Source organism: Mauremys reevesii, linkage group 15, assembly GCF_016161935.1.
Source record: "Mauremys reevesii isolate NIE-2019 linkage group 15, ASM1616193v1, whole genome shotgun sequence".
In the NCBI taxonomy this organism is placed as follows: Eukaryota; Metazoa; Chordata; order Testudines; family Geoemydidae; genus Mauremys; species Mauremys reevesii.
Genome location: NC_052637.1, coordinates 33,131,159 through 33,157,057, shown reverse-complemented (window position 1 = coordinate 33,157,057; position 25,899 = coordinate 33,131,159). Strand labels below are relative to the sequence as shown.

Genomic DNA, 25,899 nt, shown 5'->3' with positions numbered 1-25,899 from the left:
CTTTAACACTACACTTGTAATACTTGGATGAATGCAAAATAAGCTGCTTAATATCTTTTTTGGTACTGAATGCAGGCACTGTCACAGAACAAGCTTGAAATATAAGCTCACATTTACTTAAACCTGCATTGCTTTGTGTGATACAATACTGCCCTCTAGTGAATAATTAGAGAAAGCTACCTCAGTGAGACTGGCTTTGAAAGATTCAGTAAAATTTCAGTCAAGGAAAATTTAGCTAGATTTCTTCAAAGCCACAGGAAGAATAATCCCTGAGCAGACATTTTATTTAAGTGCATATTTCAGTCCCACAGGAAGAAGAAGTAAATCAACCAGTTTTAATTTATATTTATTGCAAATGTCAAACTGATAAGAGATTAAAGTTTCAGATATTCTTGATTTTATACACCGATAGCAAACTCATTCTTCCATCACTGTTGGGTTTGTGCAGTCATAGGGTTTTAGACAAAACCACTAAGAAGTAGGTTTGAGGGCAACTGTGAGATGTTTAAAAAAAATCCCTTAAATATGTATATATGAAGCAACTTCTGTTGGTGAGAGAGAGAACAGAAGTTGGTTCAATAAAAGATATTATCTCACCCACCTAGTCTCTAACATCCTGGGACCAACATGACTACAACACCATGGTATATGCTATTAAGCACACTAGCATTTCCTCCCATAGCTTACAGAAAAGGTTGATTGCTATAGCTTCAAAAGATGTTGAGAGCATTAAGACTTGAAATCTGCATTTTTCCCCTACTTGAGGGATGAAAATACTCAAAATGAACTCAATACCTTCTTTTGTACTTCCACCTTCACTGGAGGCTTAACAGTGATTCCATAGCTACCAATTACTTTGGTAACTAGAGCTATTCTATGGCTAACTGATTTGTTACCTAAGTAAAGTAGAGTTCTTGATCTCTAATGTGCACTGGCTCAAAAGAGGTTAGTTGTTAATTTTTCCTTCTGTAAAGTGGACAATTGTATTTAAAAGACCTCCTTGATCTACTTAAAAAAATGGTTAGCTAATACTTAGTGATCACAAATCACTACAATTATGCAGTAATAGACTTCTGTTCACCTTTGTCCTTTAGTCTATGACTCTATGGAAGGAGCTAGGAAGCCAGTTCAGACCAGGTAAGGAGTGAAATTAAAGATGCTGTATATTTGGCCTCCAGTGTTGAAGCATCAGCATCTATACATTATCCCTGCTGGTTGACTCACGTCTGAAAAGTTTCATAGTTAGCAAGTTTAAGAGTCAGCAAACTGATAGGTGGCACCTCAGGAAAATGTCTTATGATTAGCCAGTGGTTTCTGTCAAGAATTTAAAAAAAAAAAATTAAAAAAAATTCAGATGTACAATTAGTTTCTTATAAGAGATGTATTTTTAGGACCGTAAGGCCAACGTAGGTTCCAATGGCTTGGAAAATATCGTAATGCTTAATATACTAAGCTGGCTAAAATTCAATGTGTTGAGCTCATCTCTGGCACTGCAATAGTTGATACTCCTAGAATAACTAGAAAAGAATCGAAGTGTTTGCTGAAGAGGGATAGCTCACACAGTGGGATTAGCACACCAGCCATTCAAATCCTACTTACTTCCAAGAACACTAATTTACCCCCCCACCCCCCCCCAAAAAAAGCTGAAAGACTTGTCCGGAAACATGTTATCAGGTGCTTTTATTAAGCAACACAATACTCACAAAAGCCACCAAACAAGCACAACATTGGAACTTATGTAGTTTCATAAAGCTTTCATAAAAAATACAAAAGTATTTTAAAAATCAGCAGTTTGTGTTGTTTTTTTTTAAATCAGCATGCTTGTAACTGAAGATTACAGCATCTGGGGAGAGAATAGTACAGAGAAAGACATTAGTATCTGCAAAACATTAGACGCCACAGAAAGCGAATATTGGTTTGATGTTTACATATGAAGTCTGTGCCGTTGTTCCCCGTTTGCACTGTTCCAGGCATTTGGGTTCAGTGATCTATAGTTCTGGGTTACTGGTGGAAGCCACCCAGCTGATGTGTAACAGAATGTGATGAGATTGTATTGTACATCTTTTATATAAACAGATTAAAAAGCATAAATACCACACAGGCTGTCTAAATTAAACCTTTTTTTGGACATACCTAAATCAGTCAGTTACCAAATCAAGCTATGCCAATTGTAAACCGATTTGTGTGTCTCCCCACTGAAGCCTGCAGTGTAACTATTCTATTGTTTGATAGTATCGAGGCCAGAATATTTACAACATGAGAGCAGGGTCTTATCTGTAAGAAAGGTGACAAGAAATTAATGACTGATGGGGTAAGTATGTTGACTAGAGATCCATTAGCAGAGCAGCAAAGATTGGAGCCTGCTTGGCAACAATTTGTTCCTCAAACCATCATTAAATCCTGCCCTCAAGTACACACACATCATGGTGACTTGTATTACACAGAAATATGAAATGCCTCCCAAATTCCCCCCCAACACACCATGTTGAAGTTTTAATCAAGGGAAGAGGAGCGAGATCAAAACGTATGTTTCCCCAGAATTATGCTATTGACAGCTGACCCAAAATTACTCACACTTTTGTGATTCAAAGTAGCTTTCCTCATACCGTCTCTCTTAGAAATCTGAATAATGTTTCAACCTGCAACAAAAAGTTAAGCACTTAAACCAAACAACCTTACAAATGTTATTGTAGGAGGAAGACAACTTTTGTTACTACTGTGTCTGGAAATACTAGGTATTCTCATGTATAATCCCAAACATTTTCCTGTACACTATATATTATGAGAGCCTTGTTACATCATACATCAGGGTCGTTTGCAGGACTGTACAAAGTATATTTTTCAAATGTTAACAGCTCAGGGAAGAGATGCATGTGAAGAATCACAGATATGCTGTTCCCAAATTCATATTAAAGGAGGAAGTGACAAGACTTTTTTTTTTTGTGGCAGTCTCACTGTTTTAAACCTTATCCTCATAACTGCCCCCAACACAACACCTGTCAACCTGTGTCAAGTCTAATTTACATAGTGAGATTTTTAATCTCTAGTTATTAAACTTTAAATAGAGAGGAGTTTTTAAACTTGTGCCTCAAAGGTTAGAAGAATTCAATCTGTGCCTTGTTCAGTCCTTGGCCTCTGCTGAAACAACGATGACTGTGCTTTTTGGTATGGACATTTGAGTAATATGTGGACTACACTCATTTCACATTCTATTGAAATGACCACAAGATTTGCTCTTTGGAACTTGAAATGTATCTTATGTTTTGTCAACCACTGTATATACTTTATACATTCCATAAAAGCTAATTAACTTGAGTCTCCAATTAGAGCTAGTGCCCTAGATATCAAAGACTATCCTTATCATACCAGTCTCTGCAGCCATCTAATTCCCCACCTTAAATACAGTAAAAGGTGTCAAACAAAAAAAGTTAAGGAGACTAATTTAATACATACCTATACAACAAAGCTTTGCCTTTGTTGTTGCCTATGGAAAAAAAACCACTTCTGGGAGAAAAGTCCATAGTCTGAGCAAGATAAATGAGCTTTCTTCTGAACACTGGGAAGTTTGAGAACACAGTAAGTGAAGGAATGTGTACCTATTAAGAGAAGTATATAGTTAACTATTGTAAGTTTCCACAATCCATGCATTTTCAAAAAATAAAAATAAAATTAGAAAAAACAGTTTAGGAAGTTAACAGGATACCTCATTGTATCTACTTTAAATAAAGTCTGAAAACAGTGGTTTCATTTTAATACCAGCATTAAATTTCCAGGACATCCTTTTATTGCACGTTGAGTTTATTTTGAGAAAAATGAGTAATGGTTACTTTAAAATGATTCCTTGCACCAGGACTAATATTTTGGAGAAGATTGTAGAGTTTGTTTCTATTAACTAATTTAACATTATTCAGCAATTCAAACAACATAACACTTAAGGTACATTTAAAACCCATAATAAAACATCAATATTTAATTGACTCAACCTTAAGAAAGTAGCTCTTTAAAGAGTTTCATAGAGACATATTTCTTTGACAAAAGCTGATTCACTAGAATGTTGAAACCTTACACTGTTGAAATGAAAGCCAGATTAGTGTTACTTTCAGTAACACTAAATACTAAAAAGTACACAATAGGGCTGGAAAAAATCCATAGGAAGTATTACTTAGCAAGTGCCATCAGCCTGTATAGAACCTAAGCTTTTATTATTGAAGTTACATTTCTACCTGTATGCTCAGGAAGAAACAGAGAATCACATTTTGAAGCTTAAGTGATATTCTATAATATTGTCCTCCCAGTTCTGCTGGCTGTTGGGAATAAGGAGGCAGCAGTAAAACAAACAAGAAATTAGCTCAATTTCATTCTGCTGTAGCTTGGGAAATCGATGAGCCACTATAGAGGCAGTCAATTGAGGACTTAAGAGGTTTGGGAAAGGTTAGATTAACAGAGATCCAACATCAACGCCAAGGCTGTGGATTAGGAAGAAAAAAAAGTAATCCTTCTGCCCGCCTTCCAGTAACTGAACGAAAGGCTTCAAATTTAATCAGACATCTACTTGAGACTACGCAGGATGGTTACTCAACCTGGAGGCTACCAGCAGCCATTTCCCCTCTCACCCCACCCCTCTGCTTCACAGGTATCACATCAAGCAGTTAAAAACATTGGAATATTTTCTCAGAGATTCAATCTTGTGACTGAACAAATGCCAGTGCCTCTTCAATCTACCAAAAGTACATTAAATCATACATTCTGCACCTCCTTTCCTTGGTGCTGTTGAGGTGGCCAATGTACAGCTTAATGAGCCAGGAATGCAAGGGGTAGACTGAGTCCCCTAGGATCACTACTGGCATTTCAACATTGCCAAAGGTAATCTGCCCACAGGTGCTGGAACTAAGGGTACTTGTGCACCCCCTGTCTTAAAGAGGTTTCTACAACATACAGTGTTTAAGTTTGGTTCAATGGCTCTCAGCACCCCCACTGTACAAATTGTTCCAGCATCCCTGAATCAGCCAGTTGGGAAAGGAAGCCCCGGCTCGTACCTTTCTGAATAGTCCTGTGTTCTTAAAGAAGCAAGGATCATGCACCCTTCCTGATTAGTCAACACATCAGTGAAGCATACCTGGTAACCCACCAGCACTTGCAGAACCATAGAAAAATAGCCCTGTCTGTGGATGTAGTCTGTGGTAAGGTGGTCTGGTACCAAAATAAGGACAGGCATGCCTCAGGAATGCCTCAAAGTAAGGAACTTCAGCTGAAGTCTTTAAGAGCTCTTTATAAAATGGACAGAAAATAAGGAGACAATATATTATTTCCTCTCTCTTTCCATCTTTAAGGCCTATTGTACCAAACAGAAAGCCTGGTTAACAAAGCATTAGCATCAATTTCTGAAGATCTTCTCCCACTTTTTACCCCACCCAATCTGAGTTCAGATTTTTGTTTTGGTAGAATCATTTGTTTTCAATTTGTCTTGACTTCAGAAGCTTCTCCTTGTTTTGAGAATTAAATTATAACTAGTCTAGAACTAATCCTGAGGAGACCTGACCTGATTCAAGGTATCATCTTGTCACAACAGCAAGTGTCCTGTATTTGAAACAGATTAAGAGATAGTTTAAGTGCTCACTTATCCCTAATAATATACTTCTTCATAGATTTAATGGACCAATATTTCAGCAGTATTTTCCCTTCAACACTGCAAGATACGTGTATTTAAATTATACTGCTTGTTCTCTCAGTGTAGTGCATGTCATTATCTTGAGTTTATCTTTCATAGCTTTGTTATGTGATAAAACTGTTCTAAGTCAAGTCATTTTATACACTGAAACCAGTCAGCTCACCTCTAATTTTCTTCCAGTCAAGCATTCTAATGACACTATGTCTGGTTTCTTTTCATTAGAAATCACAGGTTTAGCATCATTAAGCAATAATGTGATTTGACTACTACCACAGTACTAGTCTAATGAATACAAATCATGTAATCTTGCCTCAGCTTTACTGTGGAGGATCTCTGATATGCAGAACCAAAACCAATCGACTAAACTACATCTTTCAATATTTTGAGTTTACACTAATTTCAATAGCCTCTCAAACTACTACAGTTAAGAAAATGTACATTAGTACCACCCTATTTGTCTAAAACAGATAATAGCAGCATGGAGAAAGGAAGGGAGCTGAGCTTTGCTTTACCAGCCTTATCTCCATGCCAGTCAGGAGCTGCACTAAGTTCTCAAAAATTCAGTTCAACCTTCCCAGCTGGCAAGTAATTACAAGAATATGAGGACTATATGTAGGGGTGTGTTACTATATCTTCCATTTAATCACTGGATACTGCTTAATTTAATTCCATTTTATTTTTTCTGAGTGTGGGGAAATCCTATTTTTAAAAGTAATTTTTATTCCAATTTATCAATGGACAGCTCTATTACTGGCTAGCGAGAAAGAGGACAAAGGAAGAACCAAAATCCTCAAAGAGCTAGAGAAGAAAATCCATAATGAAGAGACTGCTACAACTAAAGGCTGCATTAAAAGGCCAACAATGAAGTCTAAATTACTACTACTATGTACTTAGCAGACTGTTACCCTTAGTGTTCAGATCAACCAAGTAGGGCTGATCAAAGAGGAAAGAAAAAGGGTTTCCAGAAGGCACTGGCATGAACCAGATATCAAGGTTAGGTAAGGCTCTTCAAGGCAGAGACCATCTTTAAGTTAGGTATTTGCACAGTGGAAAGTGAACTGGGGTGAGGGCCGCATGGCACTACAACAGTACAAAGAAAAACGATAAGTTTAGGGTGTTTGTTCCATAGGCCTAGTATCAGATAGCAGAATGAGGCTGGCACAGGTGTATACCACTGTTAACAATAAAATCACCTCCCTATGTATGCCATTATCCTGTTCAATTTGGGTATCTGCATCACAGCAAACCTTCACTGAAAAGAATAAAGGCTTGACTTACCAGCCTGACTGCATCATCTACTGCACTGGAGGCCACTGCCAAAATTTCTGTGGTGGGATTGAAGGTCAAAGATGTAGCAGCTGTAACCAAGTTCATTATGGCTTTAACTGGTTTAGGATTGGTTTCTCTGAGGCAAACATCGTGGGTATACACATTCACAACTCCCGAACAGGAGCTAGAGAGAGGGAAATAATTGATCGTCTATTCAAAAAGACCACGTGGAAAAGAAACAGTCTCAGTTTGAGACATAATTTTAGATTATATCTGAAGCAGTTTCATATCTACATATACCATTCAAGTAAACCTAAACCACTTTTTCCCCCCTAACTGAATATTTACTAATATCCACAGTAATAGCTAAACAAAGAATTAACTCTCAAATGTGAGCCTAGGTCCTTAGTTCAAGCTGAAGAGATTAATGCTTTCAGCTCTGGAGGTCCCTAGTTCAATTCCAGGTTCTGAGGTCAGACTACAGGATGATAATGGTCCCTTCTGGCCTGGTTATCTATGGAAGACACTGCACACATTGTGTAATATCTTTTATAAAAAAAAGGCTAAGTACTGTAACCTAGAAGTAATACCAGTAAAGATGAAGTATTCTAAATTCAAGGCTATATTAAATAACTAAACATTCTGAACTACTAGTTTCCAAATGGTTACTCACTTTACATGTCACAATTCTGGACACTTATTCTGTTTAGAAAGTCTCATCTGGAGCAGGCTACCAAAGATGTGTCATACTACTGACAAATATTAAAAATTATTTTCTAGTTACTCATTTAAAAGGATACATGTTCAGGTTTAGATCACATCTGGAAAAGTAAAATGTACCCTTAAATAAAAATGGCCATACTGAGTCAGACCAAAGGTCCATCTAGCTAAGTACCCCATTTTCCAAAAGTGGCCAATGCCAGGTGCTTCAAAGAGAATCAACAGAACAGGTAATCATCAAGTCATCCATCCTGTTGCCCGTTCTCAGCTTCTGGTAAAAAAAAGAGGCTAGGAACACCATTCCTGCCCATACTGGCTAATAGCCACTGATGGACCTATCCTCCATGAACTAGCGCTTTTTTGAACCCTACAATTCTAATGGTCCCTTTCTGTGAATACTGTATTTAGTTCTAACCCACAACAGTTCCATACATAATACAAAACTGTTACCAGTATTCCAGCTACTGAAACCCATCTATAGATTTCCTCCTCATGGAAAGTCACCTTGTTCAACCTACATTTACTGAAATAATCTTATCACTGAGCCAGTGAGTCTCTTCAAGATGAACCAAACCAAGGTCAAATAATATCAATTGGTAATTACTTCTACAGTATAAACTAGTTTAAAAAAGGGTTTTAGGTAAAGAATCATATCCTACTCCAGATGCTTTAGTAAGTGCCAAATATTATGTTTACTCAAATGCAGTACTAATCATGAGTCTTTAAACAGTGCAGCTGTATGTAACAAAGACATGAACGGTCTGAAGGTTACATCAATTAAAAAGACAGAACAAATTCCATTTTTGTATTCTGTCTAGTCTTAGAATTAAGCCCTCTGAACAGTTATAAAGAAGCAAGAAAAACTTATAGAAGTTGTGTGTTAAAGACTGCACTCCACCTAAAAGGGACATAGTAAGGAACAAATTATTAAAACCCAAATTACGTATATTAAAAGTATATAAAGGAGACAAATTGAATAATTTGTAGTTTTAGAAACTTATGCAAGACAAGATACAGGGTATTTTCACCTTACTAAATATAGGATCCAGAAACTTTCAAATTCTTTAAAAACCGAACGAAAAGTAAGTTCTCAGCAACAAAGAAAGACCCTAGTTGCTGGGTTGGGGATTAAGAGAATACAGGAATGTTTTTATAAAACTTTAAATTTTGAAATCATTATTTCAATAAGATTCCAGTTTGATGTACCAGGCTTTTTCATATTCCTTTTAAAATATTTTATAATGGGTTTTTCTTGCTCCCCTGTTGAAATTTTACTTAAGGATCTTTTTAAAGCAAGGGTAGACTGATCAGGGAAGCAGTGAAACTGACTGCACAAGAAGTGCCAGCAAATGCACCACCAAGCAAACATTTTTCCATCAGCTTTTTTCAACTGAATTATCTTAAAAAATTGAGCATTTGCTATTAGTGCAGTTTTCAAATTGATGCGTCTCCTTGCAAATGAGTGCTATATATATATAGAGAGAGAGAGAGAGTCCAAACAAGGAATTAACTATTAGAGAAAGGAAAGAACTGGGAAGAGATTGAGGAGGTTAAAAACAAACAAACCCTGAGCTGACATTTATTAACATGAAGTGGTCACATAAATCCAGTTTGCATTTTAACAGTTCTGTAGTTAGACCACGTTAACAGTGGCTGTACTAGTAAAAATATGCAGGAAAGCAAGAGTCAAAGGTTCCTGGCATTTAGAAAAAAAATCCCTATACTAGAATCTTCATTAAGAGATCACAATTCACCCACAGCTATCTGACTTGAATGGAAGGAAAATTGAGAGATTTGGTAATATTACAGTACTATGGATCCTATGGAACACAATGGTTAGGTGTTCATGAGAAAGAACTGTAAGTCCATGCAGCTCTCCACCTAATAAACTCAGGCTATGTCTACAATGGCTCTTTTGTCAGTAAAACTTCTGTCGACCAGGGGTGTGAAAAAAAAAAAAAAAACCACCTCCAAAACACCCGACTGACAAAAGTTTCACAGACAAAAGCACCAATATGGATAGTGCTATGTCAGCGAGAGATGCTCTCCCACCGACATAGTTATCACCGCTCGTTAGGGGTGGTTTAATTATGCCAGCAGGAGAGTTCTCTCCTGCAAGCATAGAGTGGCTACATGGGAGACCTTACAGTGGCATTTGCAGTGTACACAGTCTAAATCTAGTCTTATGTCCTATTCCTGTACTTACCACATTGTGAACAGTTTACCCAAGAGCATCAAGATGACAGAGGGAAAAAAAATAGGACATTCAAAAACTTTAAAATGCTTAGTTTATCATCACTTACCCACATGCCACGTACTGGCCATTTTTTGATACAGCAAGACATGTCCCACGCAAACATCCTTCATCAGTGAACCTGTTTAGACAGCGCCTACTCTTCACATCCCAAATGAAAACTTCACCCTCATCTAATTAGGAGCAAAAGAAAAGTAACTGTTAATGAATTCTAGCGTATAAAACATAGTAACAATTAAATAACTATGAAAAAAATGGGCAAGATCAAAATTTACTTTTAAGATCTCCTTTAGGAGAAATCTGAACCATGCATGTCCAGATATATCTATGGTCTCCACGTTTGTCAGAATAGTAGGAAAAGCCTTGGTAAAAAACAAAAACACAACCGGGGGGGGGGGGGGACGGGACGGGACGGGACACACACACAAAAAAAACCTGGGACTGACTTTCACATTTCATACTTGCAAATCAATTCTTTGTACAGTCTTAGGTTAAAGATGAAGGAGTTAAAAAACTAACTAAAACTTACTAATATGGCAATTCACTTTACTTCACTTTACTTTTTTAAAAAGAAAAGAGTAGATATATATACACAGTAAAAAAAAATATAGCCAGAATTTCAGGCCACTATCGTTCCCATTTGGTATGAACTAGATTTTTAATAAATTTTAAAATATTAAAAAAATTCAAGTCAAAAAAAAAAAAAAAATGTGAGTCTGTGTTCTCTATGTCTTATATATATTATATATAAAATAAACACAAAAAAAAAGACCCCCCACCCCCCCATCAGGCTGAATAAAAAAAATAAAGAAATCCTCCTAAAGAAGAAGGAGGAGGAAGAGAAGCTAGAAGGAAAAGGATAAGGAATAGGCAAAAGCAAGCAAGGCAGAGCAACAGGCCAAGGCCACAGCACAGAAAGACTTATTTTTTTCAGTATAACAAAACAAATTTATGAGTTCCAATTACCCCAATCCCGCATCTGAAGGCAATTCAAAGACTATTCCTCCCTTTTTTTGAGACTGCACGTTCAGGGCATTTATGCGGTAGTGGATAGAGGTCCATAGTATAGTCAAGATAAACATCATGTCCAGAATTGAATTCCAGTAAGACACTGGAAGGGAATATTTTCAAGGACAGATCTGAGCCCAAGAGATTTTTATACTATATGTCTTTGATCCAGTACCATAACCAATATGCCAGTGAGGCAATAAAGGTCAAGTTTCCTGGGATGCTATGCAGCCTGTTGTTCAGAAATACTAAAAAAATCACTTTGCTCAGAATTCTTTGGTATAGCTAGGATGTGTAAGTTAACATCCAACAACGCTAAAATTTGTGTTTTTTCACAAAGAGCTACAAAGTTGATCACCAGTCATTAAGGAACCACCATTTTTGCTTATTCGTGCCACCTTGCTTTCAGCTTCTATCAGTGTCTTGACCAGAATTCAGTATTCCATATGTAGTGTACAGTGCACTTGGTTTTGTGTTCTAATCGACACAGTCAACAGCACCATAACATAACATATCACACAGCAGAGATGTAAAGAGGGAAGATATAAATCCTCAACCAGAAATAATGAGCTGTTTGATTCAAAGCAGGAGAGGACAGTGCTGAATATACCATCTTGTTAGAGGGTTTCTTTCAAAAAAAAGAAAGAGTAAAGAACATTGAAAACGTTGAATATTGTAAATTTCAGGAATCTCTCTCTCCCCCTCTTAAGTGCCATAACTTCTACCTTTGGAATAGCAAAGAAGTTTTGCGGTGGTCAAAATTGTATTAGTAAGTGTATCAAGCCAGTAAAGCATTTCCATTAAATATTACAGAGTATGATACAAGCATACACCTATAAATGAATTTTTTAAAAAGCAACTTCAACAGGATATGAAAAATCTAGTTTCAATAAACTATAAGCAGTACAGGATTGTCAAACATTCTAGACATAATACTTGTCATCCTTCTATTCTGCTCACCATCAAACAAATGTCCTTTCATTTCCCTTCTTGCTATTTTACCCTGTATTCACCAATCCTTTAATCTTGTCTAGACAGTGGCAGATGACCGTATATGCCTGAAAGTAAATTAGGGTTTATATACATACTTGGGAGGTACATGGAGTCTGAAGTTTAAGGGTATCATTTCCAACTGCCATTCTTTAACAGCCTAAGCAACTACAAATAAAATCCATAAATCTGAAATTAATGTTCTTTAAGAAAACTCAAATGACTTACTAGAATGTGTGTAAATTTTGCTGCTATCTGGAGAGAATGCTGATGCAACAGCCTTTCCATTTATTTTCATACTGCCAATCAGCTCCTTTGTCTAGGAGAACAAAGAGTAACATTTATTAAAACAATTATTCAGAAGACCAAGAGAAATCAGATCTGTATCACTTGTGGAAATCAGATACGTCCCCGTTTTATTGCCTGAACTCCCACCCATCAACCCTAATATTTAGCTATCAGAGTAGGTATATCAAAGGAATATCTGATTCCTGCTGCATCTAGCAGGACTTCAGTTTTACAAATTAAGGCTCTAATCCTGCTCTTGCTCTTCACAGGCACAAGGGTCCCTCTGCACAGAAACAATTGCACATTAGGGTCACGGGGAATGTTAATAGAGTAGTTTATTTTGTGCTATCGCATCTAACCAAAGATTCCAGATTTTCTTTTAGGCAAAATTCTCTCTATAAATCTTTTCCTCACAGGCTATATATGAATGATATTTAGGACCTTTTCTGATTTCCATTATGTTGCACTACATACGATTATAGAAGAATAATACAACAGAACTGTTTGTAAGTAGTCAACTAGGGAGTACAACTGGGTCTACTGCATATTGTGATTTAGAAGTAAGTTGATTTTAAAAGGTAGCTTCCAATCCATTAGAAAACATTCCCTGCTGAAATGGGTAACTTTAAATGCTTTTAGATAAGTTCAAGACAATCGTTCTCTGCTATTCTCTCCCCCAAAACTTGCTGCCACAAAAGGGCAAAGTAATCACTCTTGAGAAAGGACTGTCAGATATTCAAGGGCAGGGAGGATACCTATACAAAGGAAAAGGACAAATCTCTTTTCTTCAGTTTTGCAAAACCATAAAGAAAAAAGTATTAATATTTCTTAAAACATGAATACATTAACTTATATTAAGTATTCAAACCTATGCACGGCCTACTCATTTTTTCACCCTCATTTTTGACAGGGTATTTCATCTCCTTTATGTGTTTTTGGCTGGCTCCAAATATAGTATGAAGTCTGTAGTTTAATATATAGTATTCTATGCAAGATACATTTTCTTTTCACTAAGTGAAAAGAAAATGTATCAGAACAATTATGAACAGAACAGTAAGACATTAAAATCCATGAGCTACTGAAATAGCTCATCCACACTCCCATTTTTCTGACACCAACATATTGTTATTTACAAGGTTTTAGGCGGGTATTTTTTGTGCTTCTCCCCCAAAAGAGTGCATTGGTGTTTTAAAATGTGAATGAAAGAGCTGGCCTGAGAATGAAAACTTTTGGAAATCTACAGAGCGAAACAGCAGTGTAAGTTTAACCATAGCCCCACTAATGTGCCTTATAGTACAGGTTACTGCAATGGACAGTATAGGTCAGTCTTCACTACTTGCTCACTTTTAGGTACCTCTGCCAAAAGAAGTGCTCATTAGGGCCATTTGGGGTAGCGTTTTTTGGCATGAATACTGTTTCCCCACTAAGAAATTGCAAATCAGTCTACCACTAGCAGATGGATGGGACTTCAAACAGAGCGGAAAAATTCCATATCCATCACCAGTATCATGTGTTATCCAGTTCCACTACCAACCATGAACAAAATTGTTTTAAGAAAAAACTCTGCCGCATACAACCCTTTTCTTAAAGCAACAGTTATATCATCATAAAAATGATATACCTTATTTAGTGTGTGTCATGGTAAAGCCCCTTCATTTAAAGTACAGTAGTATTTTCAAATTAAGCAGATGCAAGAGTTAATGGTTTCCAAAGAGCTAGAGATGTTTTAGACTAGCTGTTCTTGGCCTTTTGTGTAGTGGAAAACCCCTTGCTCCCCCAACCATGCCCACTTAGCAATATGAAATGGGTAACCACAACTCCTTGATTCCATGACAACAAACCCGGGGGTTGAGAGCCACTATTAATGATAAACAAGACAGCTACCTTCATTGTCAACAAATGAAGATAACCTGAGGCCCCAGTAAGCAGCAGGAATGATCCATCTGGAGATACTTCAAACTTTCTGATAAATTTATCTTGCATTCCTTGGGGGGGAAAAAAAACCAAAAAAACTGTAATTTACACCAATGAGTTCACCACTTTGTGTAGCATACATTTGATCTGGGGGAAGGGAAAAAAAAGGAACTATAGGCAGTTATTGTGATTGTTCAGTCCTCGCTGTATCAAGCAGTGGACACTGTTCATTGTCCCCAATTAACATTCCTCACCACCTGAGTGCAGAGTTTAACACGAGGAAATGTGAATTACGACTTTACTAGAATGAAAACCAGAGTACAATAAACTGGTGTGGGACCACTCAGAACACTAATATTTATGTTTTGCGTCAAGTTTATGCTATAAAATACATTCAACGCAACATACACTTCAAGACATTTGCTAAATATAGATTTTGAAAGTTTTCCCTTCATGAGGGGATCCAGAAATTTCAACACAAGCGTAACTATCACATTACTAGAAGGAAAAAAAAAGATATAGACTTTTCACAGGCAGCTGTTTAACACTCTTCTTATATGGATGAGCTGTCTCTTCAACTAATATCTGGCTGGCAGAGAAGCTTTAAATATTTTCACGAGTTTCATATTGTATCTGGCCTAAACATGACACAGCTGATAGCTAACCTTGTAAGAGTTCAGATTGGGTTATTTTAGAGACTATAGAATAAAACTTGAACACAAATCCCTAACAGAATATTCTCTAAAAGAGTTCAGGCTTAAAAATAAGATTTTGGCAGAGAGCTTCCTTAGAATATTGACAAATCAGAGTGTCAATTAGATTTTTAAAAAGTATTGCAACATGTTTATACTTACTATATGCTACATTCAGAAGTGACTGAGATCTATAGTAAATCTGGATTGGTGCTATTAAGCATTTTACTTTTTCTTTCAAAAGGTTTACAATTGTAGATCTTAAAAAGGCATTGAACATGGCAATAAAACCTCACCTCTTATTTGGTTTACAGGAATAATATGTCCACTCATCATGTCATACACATAGAACAGTTTACTGCGGGTACCAGTAGCTATAACTTGTTCTCCATCAGCACTGAAACGAGCCTTATAGACTGGAAAGCTTTCCAGATGTATGCTCTGTATCTTTGGATTAGTTTTACCATCCACCTTCAAGAAAACAGGAAAAAAAAAAAAAAGTTGTTTTTGTTCCTCATACATTCATTTGTAATGTGTCTTTCAGATCTATTTCTGTATATAAGTACAAGAATCAAGAGTGTGTAGTCAATACCAGCTTAAAACAATAGCTCGCTCCATTCAATCCCAAAGAAACCTTCAAATTAAGCAGCCTGATGAAAACAAATTTCATATATTTCATATGTGGCCAAAGTACAATAGATCACAGGTGAGAACAGTTTCCAGATAGAGGCCCTCAATTTAAGAATACTCCACCTCAGCTCCAGCCAAGCAACTCAGCCAACCATAATTCCTATGGTGACACATGGAGAGGTGATCCCAGCAACAATCCTATCTAAAGCTATTTTTGACATAATAACTTATTTTATATTTAATATAGCCAACACTTTAGAAGCACATTAAAAGTGATCCACAATCTCATTGTTCATTTCACATTTTATAAACTGAACACAAGCTGCTCACCTGAAACAGTGATATAGACCGATCTAGTCCAGCAGTCATAACTACTTGTGCAGAAGGGTGGAACTGCACTGTTCTCAGTTTAGCATCAGAAGGACGTTCATTATTAGCGTCCAAGCAATTTTTCATCTAGAAAAAGACCAGATCAATGTGGTTTAAACGCAGGCATCAGTTCCTGATTCAACTGCATGTCCCTCCCCCACTCCACTCATGGAAAGAGGATTTAATGGGATTTCAGTTTCACTGATCTTGTAGAACACAGAAGTGCAGGAGGGACCTTGGGTTAACCTTGTAAACATTCTGCTTAACTGTAGAATATCACCTAGTTCACACATTAGAATAAAGGTATTCTGAAGTTAGTTCTCATATTTCTATGCATTAAAGAGTGTCATCCACAGCACACTATGGAGTAGCTGTAAATAAGGTTTCAGCTAACCTTCCATTAAATCTAATTTTGCTTTTCCTCCACTTCAACTTTTGAAAGCCACAAAGGACTGTCAATCTTAAATGTAGCACAGCAACAACAGTGAACAATAGCCTCAGTGGTACAGATGAGTTCTTGTATTAATACAATAGCAAAATGCAGCACTTTATTTAAAAAAAAAAATTATATATCAGGAAATAGTTTATCCAATTTCTACAATTTAAAAATTGGCAATCAGCTAATCTGGAACAATTAATAACCTGAAGGAGACTACTTGTTTCAGTAAGAGGGTGTTTCCCCAACATGGAGTGGATCACACAGGGGGCCCCAGAGGACCAGCTGGGGGTACAGAAATCTCTCCGAATTGTTCTGCGGAGGCTCAATTTCAATTAAAAAGTAAGTTTCTAGTTATTATAATTATAAAGAAAACCTTCAAAGTGTGAAACGAGTATTGACTGAAGAGTTTGCAAAGAACCTGAAACAATATCTCTGAGGTGTGGACTGCCTCATTTATTTCAATGTGTTTAAAAAAAAAAAAGTCAGATGCCAGTAATAATTAACGTTGACTTTAAGGTACTCCACTGCTCAAAGCATGCAAGAAAGGAGGGGAAATATTAAGACAACCTGTAGCAGTGTCTCCCAAGGTAGTAGGAGGGAAGAGAAGAGTACTGAGGATTAGCCAGGGGGTACAGATATAAGTGAGAAACCCTGCAGTAAGCCATCCACAGAACCACTGGCAAAAACTGCTGCCCAACCGGAATGGTACTACTTGTGTTATAAAATATGTATACACCGATCAACAGTAACTACATTCAAACACTTAGAAGGAAATGAGAGGGCAGTTTTTACCTGTAAAATGCCTCTTGGTAAAGTCTCTGACGCAGACACAAAATTGCCCGTCTTGCGGAGCAGCTCATCATCTTCATCACTGTCATCTAATTAAAACAGATTTAAAACTGCTTATTGAATGTATAATTTGTTCTTGCATCCCCACATACATGTTCTTTAACATTATCTTATATGTTCGCTGCAGCTGCAAGTCAAAACCATAAGCAAAAGCATAGAGAGAGAACAAAGCAGCAGGTATCCAGTATACAGTCAGTGTTTTCTAATTAGAATAGGAAAAATGCCAGGCAACAAATGAATCTCTAAAAGGTCACTCAAAATAAAGGAACATGTTAGAAGGACTGAATACTTTTCTAAAGTATTTAAATATATTTACCATCATTTGCACTTTTTCTGGCTTTCTTCTTGTCTTTCTGGGCCCAGACAGGCACTCCTCCCATAGCTCGCTGAAATCTAAAAGAAAAAAAAGAGAACTTTCATATGCCCATTCTTTCTTAATGACCATCATACTGCCAAAAAATTATTTTTCAGCAATTTTTCCCACAGTAATAGGGAGATATTAAAACACCGTCCCAACAATCACATCACCTCACTCAGATACAGCAGCCAGAATCTTCCTTTGCTGTTTTTAAAAAATCTTTTCTACTCCAGCTTCCATTAACTGAATTCAGTACATAAAATCTGTAAACAACCTAAACCATATCACATATACATATATAAAATGTTCTCTCCCTCAAAAAATTTTAATTGCATGAGAAGTTAAGGTTTTCAAATGCTTGGGTAGGGTAGTGATGATTTTAAACCTGAGCAAAATACTTAGCCATTTATGTAAAATTCAATTTATACACAGACTTGCCTACATAGCTAAGTTCACATCCATACAAAAAGGGTCCTTAAATGTAAGGTAACATACACAAATTTGCAATAATAAGAGCACAAATATTATGCTATTTGCATAATACTTCTGTTTGGTTCACAATTCAAGTCTTTATTAAACAATGCAATCTTTCCTGCCTAAACTGCAATGTGAATTGATTTATTAGTCTTTCTTCTTTATTCTCAATTGATCTGTTGCACATAAAGACAGCTAACATGATCCCGCTCTAGGGCTGGATGCATTTCATTGATGAAGCAACACATCTAGTTACATATGACAGATTTTATGAAGCCTAAATTTGTATATTATCTGCTCTACCATGTTGAATAATGGTAAGGAAACAGAAACAAGACTGTCTGCTCCAAGGACACAAGCAACACAATTACAAGCTAAGAATGTAGTTTTTTTCATTATACTGGTTATTTGTTAAGTCCTAACAACATGGTTGATGATGTTGGGCACACTAGCTTTAAGGAATTTAAGTTATTCGCCTAAATTCCTTGGTCAAAAGGAGAAAAGGGCATTTTAAATGCTCCTAATAGGGGGAAAACTCACTTGACCACAACATATCTAATCTCATGTTACTAAAATTAGCAGCAAACGTATGTTAACATAATCAATTAACAATTCTTACTGTTCTTGAAGCCTCTTTTGAACTTTTTCTTTGGTAAGCTTCTTCTCTGCATCACTTTTCATCATGTCTTTCCGATAACGGTGGGTCATGTCAATTCTAGGAAACAAAATTACATTCTCAATGTTAAAGCTTTGCAGAAAGTGTATTAAAGAAAATAAGGACTGTTAAGTCTTCAAGAAGCAGCCATTTAAAATAGCAAACTCGGTATTTCTTCCAAGTCTTAAAGTCAATACCTCTATTTTCCCGTTTCCATCATTACTACATTAAGAGCTTAACTCACATTTCCTCGGCTTCATCTTCATCATCCACCCATGCTGGTTTTTTAGATGGAGGAAAATTATCTTTTGCTTCATTCTCCACTTCTGAGTCACTGGAGTCCTCTTTTAGATTTCCCGTGACTACATCATCAACCTTAAAAAAATCCGTATCAGTGGGTCATAAACACTGGTCAAATAGAACAATTTTACAACTTTGAACAGTGGAAGTTTTAAGACATTTCTCCACATGGGGAGAAAAATCAAGAACAAGACAGTAAAACCAACACTCTCCCAGTGCTGGAAGGCTGGGTGGGCAGCCAAGGAGGATACGGACAGTGTAGTTCCTTCCTCCACCGCAAAGCAGCCCCCCTGTCTTCCTGATATGTATCTATTACCTCCCCCAAATGCCCTCTCTGATGGGAATGGGACGGATACCTACCTCCCCTCCCACAGTCCATTCCCCACTATTTCTCACAAAAGGTGAAAGTTTAGAGAACAGTTTATTTATACTAGAAAATACACATTAAAAGAAAAGCCGCCTGGCTTTTGCTACTGACAGACTAGCCTAAACCCACAGGTTCCAGAAGTGTAATAAGATGCACCTTCAAACAAGTTTTTCAGTAAGTTTCAGCTGTATTTCTTTTATTCTTAATGCCTTGTGCACCATGGGAATAAAGGCTAACCCCACTAGATCTGGGAATTGTTTCTGCCTCTAAACCCATGTTCACTACACCCAAATGCCTGTAGCAATAGCCACTACAACCGGGGTAGTCAAACTGGGGGTCAGGACCCCTCAGTGGGTCATGAGATTACGTGGGGGTTGTGAGCCGTCAGCCTTCACCCAACCCTGCTTTGCCTCCAGCATTTATAATGGTGTTAAATATATAAAAATATTTTTAATTTATTGGGGGGGGTGTCACACACGCATAGGCTTGCTGTGTGAAAGGGGTCACCAGTACAAGTTCGAGAACCACTGCACAACCTCAAGCAATTTTACGTTATTCTTAGAACTACTCAGGGAAAAAAATCCCTTAGACAGTTCCCTATCCCATTCTAGTCGGGGCTCCTCTGTCCCCTCCCCTCCATAGTTCGGCTGAGGGCTCAGGCCCTACCTATGTTGACAGTAGCACATATGGTATATATGGATATGCGCTGCAGTGAACAGTGCGGTGTGTAGCTAGCCACACATGGCAGTGAAAGGTTCTAGCTGGGGGAGGCAGCAGGACACTACACAGCTACCAATAGCAGTGTGTGGGGGCACTGATGGGGCACCCTAGGGTGCATGCTCACAGGGTTCTGGTGGTCTGTGCTCGCCTAAGCAGTGCCTCGCCATCTGCATCGCCATTTGTGCCCGTGCGGGGGACGGCGAGTGCAGCGCACTTACTCCACGCAGGCGGAAAGCGTAGCCAGCCTCAGGGGCAGCGATGCCCTGCCAGAAGCACCTCCACGGGAGCCGCGCTGTGCTGTGCCGGGCTTGCAAGGGCCGAGGGTGCCCCCGGGGGGAGGGTCCTCGTTGTCTCCGCGCTGCTAGGCAGCAGCAGGGGCCGGGACGCGGGCGCCAGGTCTCGGAGGGCTGGGTGGGCAGGCAAGGGGGATACGGAGAGTGTAACGCCGCCGCCTCCTCCCCCAAGCGCCCTCCCTGGCGGGAAGGGGACGGGCACCTACCTCCCCTCCCCCGCCTCACCTGCTTGCCCGGGCCCCGCAACCGCTGCAGCAGCTCCTCCTCCTCGGCGTCCTGGCTGCCGCCGAACACCAGCTCCTCCAGGCACCGCTCCACCACCGGCTTCCCGGCCAGCAGCCCCAGGTGCCGGGCGCGTCGGGCCTCCTCGCCCCCATCGCCGGAGGTCCCCGGGCGCCGCTTCTTCTGCGCCCGGACACGCTTCCGCGCGGGGCCCCGACTCGCGGCCGCAGAACCCGCCGGCTCCATCTCAGCGCCTAACGTCCCGAGGGCCGAAGCAGGCGGCGCCGCTCGCCAACCGGAAGCGGAAACAGAAAGGTCTGTCTCTCCCACGTGAGCAAGTTCCTACCTCACCAGCCCCCTCCCGCCTCTTTCACGTGATTCAGTCCGGTTCCCCTTCGCTTCAAACAGTCTCACGTGACCCGTTCCCCCCTCCCTTCCACGTGATAGGCCCCCAGGCCGGACTATTCTATTGTCCATACGGAAGGGACTAATCCCACTTATAACGACTAATCTTCCGGACAGCAATACCGGGCTCCAAAGCAGCAAATCAGGTGAGCCAGTCAATTACCAGGCTGTTTTTAGCATGCCGCTTCGCACCCCCTCGCCACAAAATGGTTCCGTCCAGCGGGATACGGCGAGCGAGGAGGCTCTGAAGACCTGGCGACCCAATGAGAGCGCGCGGTGGGCCGGGCGCGGCGCGTGCGCGCTGCCGTTATGCTAATGTTGTTGATATTCTGGGCAGGGAGTTGAATTTCTTTCTCTGCCTAAGTGAGAGGCTGAACTTTCCAGGCCACCTCCTGTCCCAGCCGGGCCCTGCCCCTCGGAGGGGAGGGGGGAGAGAGGGAGGGGGCTGAGCGGAGGGGAGGGGGGCTGAGAGCAGTAGGCATCCCCTGCCCATGAGGGCCTGATGGAAAACACAAAGGACCTGGTGAGTAGCACAGCCCCGGGGGGAGGCAGGGCAGCGGCCGCCGCCGCGGTGGGCTCGCCGGGCTTACCGGGTGTGTGGGTGGGTGCAGTGCTTGGGGGGAGCAGCCCTGGGGCTGCGGGGACGGGGTGCGGGGGCGGGGGCTCGGAGCTTATGAGGTGGGGAGGGCAGCCAGCAGCCGTGGGAACGGTGTGGGAGGGAGACTGAGCTGTCCTGGTGTCTGGGGGCGGGAGCAGAGCAGCTGTGTTGGCCGCAGCATTTGTGTGGGAGGGGAGCAGCCAGGAGCACCCTCGAGCTTCTGTTGTGGTTGTTTCATGTGTATGTATTTGCTGGAGGCGGGGGGCAAAGCGGAGGGGCCCCGTGTGCCTGTGGGAGGGGAGGGAGCCACCGGCGCACGAGGGTTCGGGGGAGGCCGGGGACAGCGCTGGGGCTTTGTGCGAGAAAAGAGAACAGCAGCAGTCACACGCTCTGGTGCTTTAGGCTACTTTGCTCTCCTCTTTTCCGGATTCTCCGCCCCTCGTGTGTGCCTGCGGGGAGGGAGGGAGGGCTGCAGCTCTGATCCCGGGGCTGCTTCGCTGCTTTCTTTTGTTGCGATTCCTCCTGCGGTAATTTTCAGGCTTTCCTTAGTTCCGGTGAGAGCTCTCGCTAGGAGTTTTGTTCGTGCAACTTTAATCTGCATAGCAGCTCTGGAACAGACCATGCAACCAGAGTAGGTTGCAGCAAATGCAGAGTAGGTTGCATACATTTGATATATAATTAGTATAATTACCAGAAGGTACTCATGCTGGGACAGTGAATGAGCATAGTGGAGGGGAGTGTTCCGCGGTGTTATGAGAGAGACTTTTAATATCTCGCTGAAATACATTGCAATATCTGTCATCACCAGGAGAGAAACTGGTAATGTAGAGGAGGACAGCACAACCCTGCTCAGACAGGTTACTTTTTGTTGTGATCCCTTCTCCCTTTACAAGATTGTAGTAGGTAGCAGGTTTCTGCAGGCTGCCTTATTGTCTCTGCAGGCTCTCCTGACAACTAGAAACAATAGCAATGGGTTGTTTTATTTTGTTTTTAACTGAACAATTCAGGCCTGCCCTGATTCCCATTTACTGGTGGGGGAGCCGGTTGGGGTTACTATTTTTTTAATTATAGTATTATCCCTTTTGGAATTAAGGCTTTTGCAATGAGGGTTTAATGAGATACTAGATTTTTTTCAAATGTTGCAGTCACTTTACCTATGTTACTAATTATGGCTTTGGATTTTTAAAATGCTTTTACTTTTAAAAAATTCAGTGTGTTAATTTATGGTTTGGTTTACCTTTGGCATTTCTCTCAGCTTGAGCAATATAACTATGAAGCTAGTTTCACTTTCAAGTTTGTAGCAGTTGGATTTCCAGGTACTGCATGAAAATTCTTGGTTTTAAAGAGCTGCTGGTTATAGTAGAATTTAAAAAAAAAAAAAAATTGACTAACCAGTTCTGTTTGTTATGGTGGTCTTTAGAAAACCTTATTCTTACAAAATGTACATGCTAGGCCATATTTAAATTGATACTATCCCTTTAAAAGTTTGTATTCCTTTTATGGGGAAGTTGTCATTTAAAGTTTGAGAGGCAGCCTAGTGATTTGACATTTTTAGTGTCAGGGAGTCATACACAGGTCTCAAAGCTTCAAGATGCGGTAAATAACACAATTATACTTTAGATGTTGTTGTTGTTGTATTAAGTAACCAACCTAGAAGAAAATTAAATTTGTATGCTAAACTTGCCTTACAAGTGGGGGGGCAGGAGAAGGTCACTTGGTCTATAAAATAGCATCTTTGTAATTTAGTGGTGTATATAGTCAGTTGTAAATAGCTTTTTTTGAGCAAGTTATAACACAGACTACTGGAAAACATAGGAAGGATAGGTTTCCTAGCTGGGGAGTTATTTAACATACAAAGGAACAAATAATTTAGGCTTTGGTCCTGAAAACACTTAGATATGGGGCATGGAGGCAAGATTTCCTTAGTTTTTACTTTATTAAAAAAAAATGGCTGGATGGGGGAACATAGGTTAAGGTGGTTAAGGGTTAGTGTTCCTGGTCTTACTTTTTTTTTCCTTAATCCATAAAATTTGGCCTGATTTTGCAAGGTGCTGAGTACTGTCAAATGGCAGCTAAGTTAGTTTCTCTCTTTGTTGTTGTACAAAAGGCCCATAAAATGGAGGCAGCAAACAAACAGGGGAAACAGACTATAAAGAGTGATGTCAAATATACACACTGAAGAGAAAAGTGTATTTCTATAGCTCTTCAGCTAGTCATTCGACATGTTACTTTTGTAAAACATTAAGGTAGAAATTATATTTGTAAATGTCTCAGTACCCCCTGTCCAAAACTTGTAGGTCAGTTATGGGATTCCAGGGAATCAGAAATAGAGTCAGGGGGTGTTTTTTTGTTGTTGTTGGTTTGGTTTTTTTGGTTGGTTTTTTTAAAAGCTGGTCACATGTTACCTTTAGATTGCTACTTAATTGTTTGTATTTCCTACTGTTAATAAGTTGCTGTAGGGAAAGTTGTTTTGACCAGATTTGATTTAAAAGCTGTTGTAATATAACCAGTTAAATTTTTTTTTGTGGTTTAGAGCAGTGGCTCTCAACCTTTCCAGATTACTGTACCCCTTTCAGGAGTCTGATTTGTCTTGTGTATCCCCAAGTTTCACCTCACTTAAAAACTACTTGTTTACAAAATCAGACATAAAAATACAAAAAATACACAGCAAATTACTGAAAAATTGCTTATTTTCTCATTTTTACCATATAATTATAAAATAAATCAATTGGAATACAAATATTATACTTACATTTCAGTGTATGGAGCAGTATAAACAAGTCATTATCTGTATGAAATTTTAGTTTATATTGACTTAGCTAGTGCTTTTTATGTAACCTGTTGTAAAACTGGGCAAGTGTTTAGATGAGTTGACGTACCCCCTGTACCATACCTCTGGTTGAGAACCACTGGTTTAGAGTTTGATCAAGCCAAGAGCTAGGACTGAGATAATTTCTTATAATGTCAACGGGCTCTTGACTAGAAGGAATGTGTACATCACAGTATTCTTCTAACATGAAGAGAAATGTTGCATAGAGATAGTGTCTGATAGTTGAGAATATTTGCTTAAATAGTCACTGTTCCTGGATACTGGGTAGCAATGGTGGCCTTCTGTGCCCCGACCTAGAGGTTATGCTGATCCTTTAATGCAAAATTGTTGATCCATGCCACATTCACCTCCTCTCCGGTGTAATGTACTCAGGGTTAGCTTTGAACATCACCTGCAGGCTGAGCCTGAAGTAGGATGCAGCTGCCAACCTCTATGTTGGATAGGCCTTTATTAGCTCATAAACTGTGTTCAAAGTTCTGCGCAGGTGCCTTGTTTTCTTTTGTAAGCAGTTCTTGAACAGTCTAGATGGTCTTGAACCTGGATTCTCTAGACCCTCCCCCACACCTCCACTTTCATCTTGTCCTGTCATGGCAGTTAAGAGCAGCCATGATGTTCTTGCTGTCAAGCTACTCAGGCTCAATAGTAGGACATTCTCAGTTGAAGACCTTCACCTTTTGGAATTTGCTGCCCATGATGGTCTGCCATAGCTTGAATTCAATCTCCAAAGTGACACAATTTAGGAAGTTTTTTTTATGAAGTATTTATGCATTGGATGTTGTGGTAATTTGTTTATTTTGCTTAGTTTTTGTTCTATTCTGGCTTGTGTAAGGTACTTTTCTCAATAGTGTTGTAGATAGTCCCAATTTAAAAAAAACACACTACTGTGTACAAAGAACACATGCAGTCATATGCTTAGTTTCTACATGCAGTTATTACTATTATGCAGATCAGATAATTGCATATTGTAGAGACTATAATTTCCATTTATCTGATTGGCACATACCAATTTAGACACATTTGCATGCCCAGCTTTAGGGAAGGGAGAAGATGTTAACTTTTGGTGTGATAGCACTCGATTATTAGAATAGTTATGTGTTTTCAGATATTTCATACAGATAGGCCCGTATGTTACCAGGCATTCACTGATGGGTTGTGTCGTAGAAGGCACAGATTAAACTGTTCTTTAAAAAGCCACATTTATTTCACCAGCAGCTGCATTCAGTCCCATTTCCCCAGAAATGTTCAGTGTGCCAAAAGCCTTTTTCCTGCTGAGGACGCCATAATCCCTTTAAGGAAGCAAGCCACAGCTTATGTGCCCAAAATGACAGATCCAGTACCTTCTTTCCAGCAGCTGTGACTTCTCTGTGCTAGCATATCTGTCTCTGGTGCTGTTCTTCCCAACACTACTTTAGTAAGACACCTTTCTGCAGTGCTACCACTCTTCCCGCTGACTGAGGTTAAAAAAAACAACCCTCTATACGGTCCCAGACTCTTCCCATTCCCAGCATGCTCCCTTCTGTTATGTTATCAGTAGGTGAAGCTAGCTGGCCTTTATCCTATCCTAATTTTGACATTGATGCAAACTTT

The 25,899-nt window shown here is 39.5% G+C and overlaps 2 protein-coding genes across 16 annotated transcripts in view; one reads left to right on the top strand and one right to left on the bottom strand.

The window, feature by feature from the left end:
• Nucleotides 1-1,655: 1,655 nt before the first annotated feature.
• Nucleotides 1,656-20,867, bottom strand: UTP18 (UTP18 small subunit processome component). 4 transcript variants are annotated; one of them, XR_005588355.1, is made up of 14 exons: nt 20,483-20,867; nt 18,822-18,952; nt 18,542-18,637; nt 17,407-17,483; nt 17,034-17,119; nt 15,764-15,889; nt 15,100-15,274; nt 14,082-14,182; nt 12,138-12,228; nt 9,961-10,084; nt 6,947-7,121; nt 3,454-3,596; nt 2,134-2,639; nt 1,656-1,843 (listed from the first exon to the last, which is right to left on the bottom strand). XR_005588355.1 is itself a non-coding variant. In XM_039500827.1 (14 exons), exons 1-13 carry the CDS (start codon nt 20,723-20,725, stop codon nt 2,615-2,617), a joined length of 1,593 nt encoding a protein of 530 aa, XP_039356761.1. In that variant the 5' UTR covers nt 20,726-20,867; the 3' UTR covers nt 1,656-2,274; nt 2,575-2,614. The 4 variants fall into 4 exon arrangements, 3 of the variants coding, with proteins under 3 accessions (XP_039356761.1, XP_039356760.1, XP_039356759.1); XM_039500827.1 differs by having other exon boundaries at nt 1,656-2,274; nt 2,575-2,639; XM_039500826.1 differs by having other exon boundaries at nt 2,575-2,639.
• Nucleotides 20,868-20,911: 44 nt separating this feature from the next.
• Nucleotides 20,912-25,899, top strand: part of MBTD1 (mbt domain containing 1) — a 54,660-nt gene continuing 49,672 nt past the window's right edge. For 2 of the 12 annotated variants that reach the window (XM_039500823.1, XM_039500822.1), the window contains exon 1: nt 21,298-21,407. In XM_039500823.1, coding sequence (XP_039356757.1) covers nt 21,387-21,407 — 21 coding nt within the window. In that variant the 5' untranslated portion in view covers nt 21,298-21,386. Of the gene's footprint in view, nt 21,031-21,296; nt 21,408-21,702; nt 21,723-25,899 lie in introns of those variants that run through there. The other 10 variants (XM_039500811.1, XM_039500808.1, XM_039500812.1 and 7 more) reach the window with 8 other exon arrangements.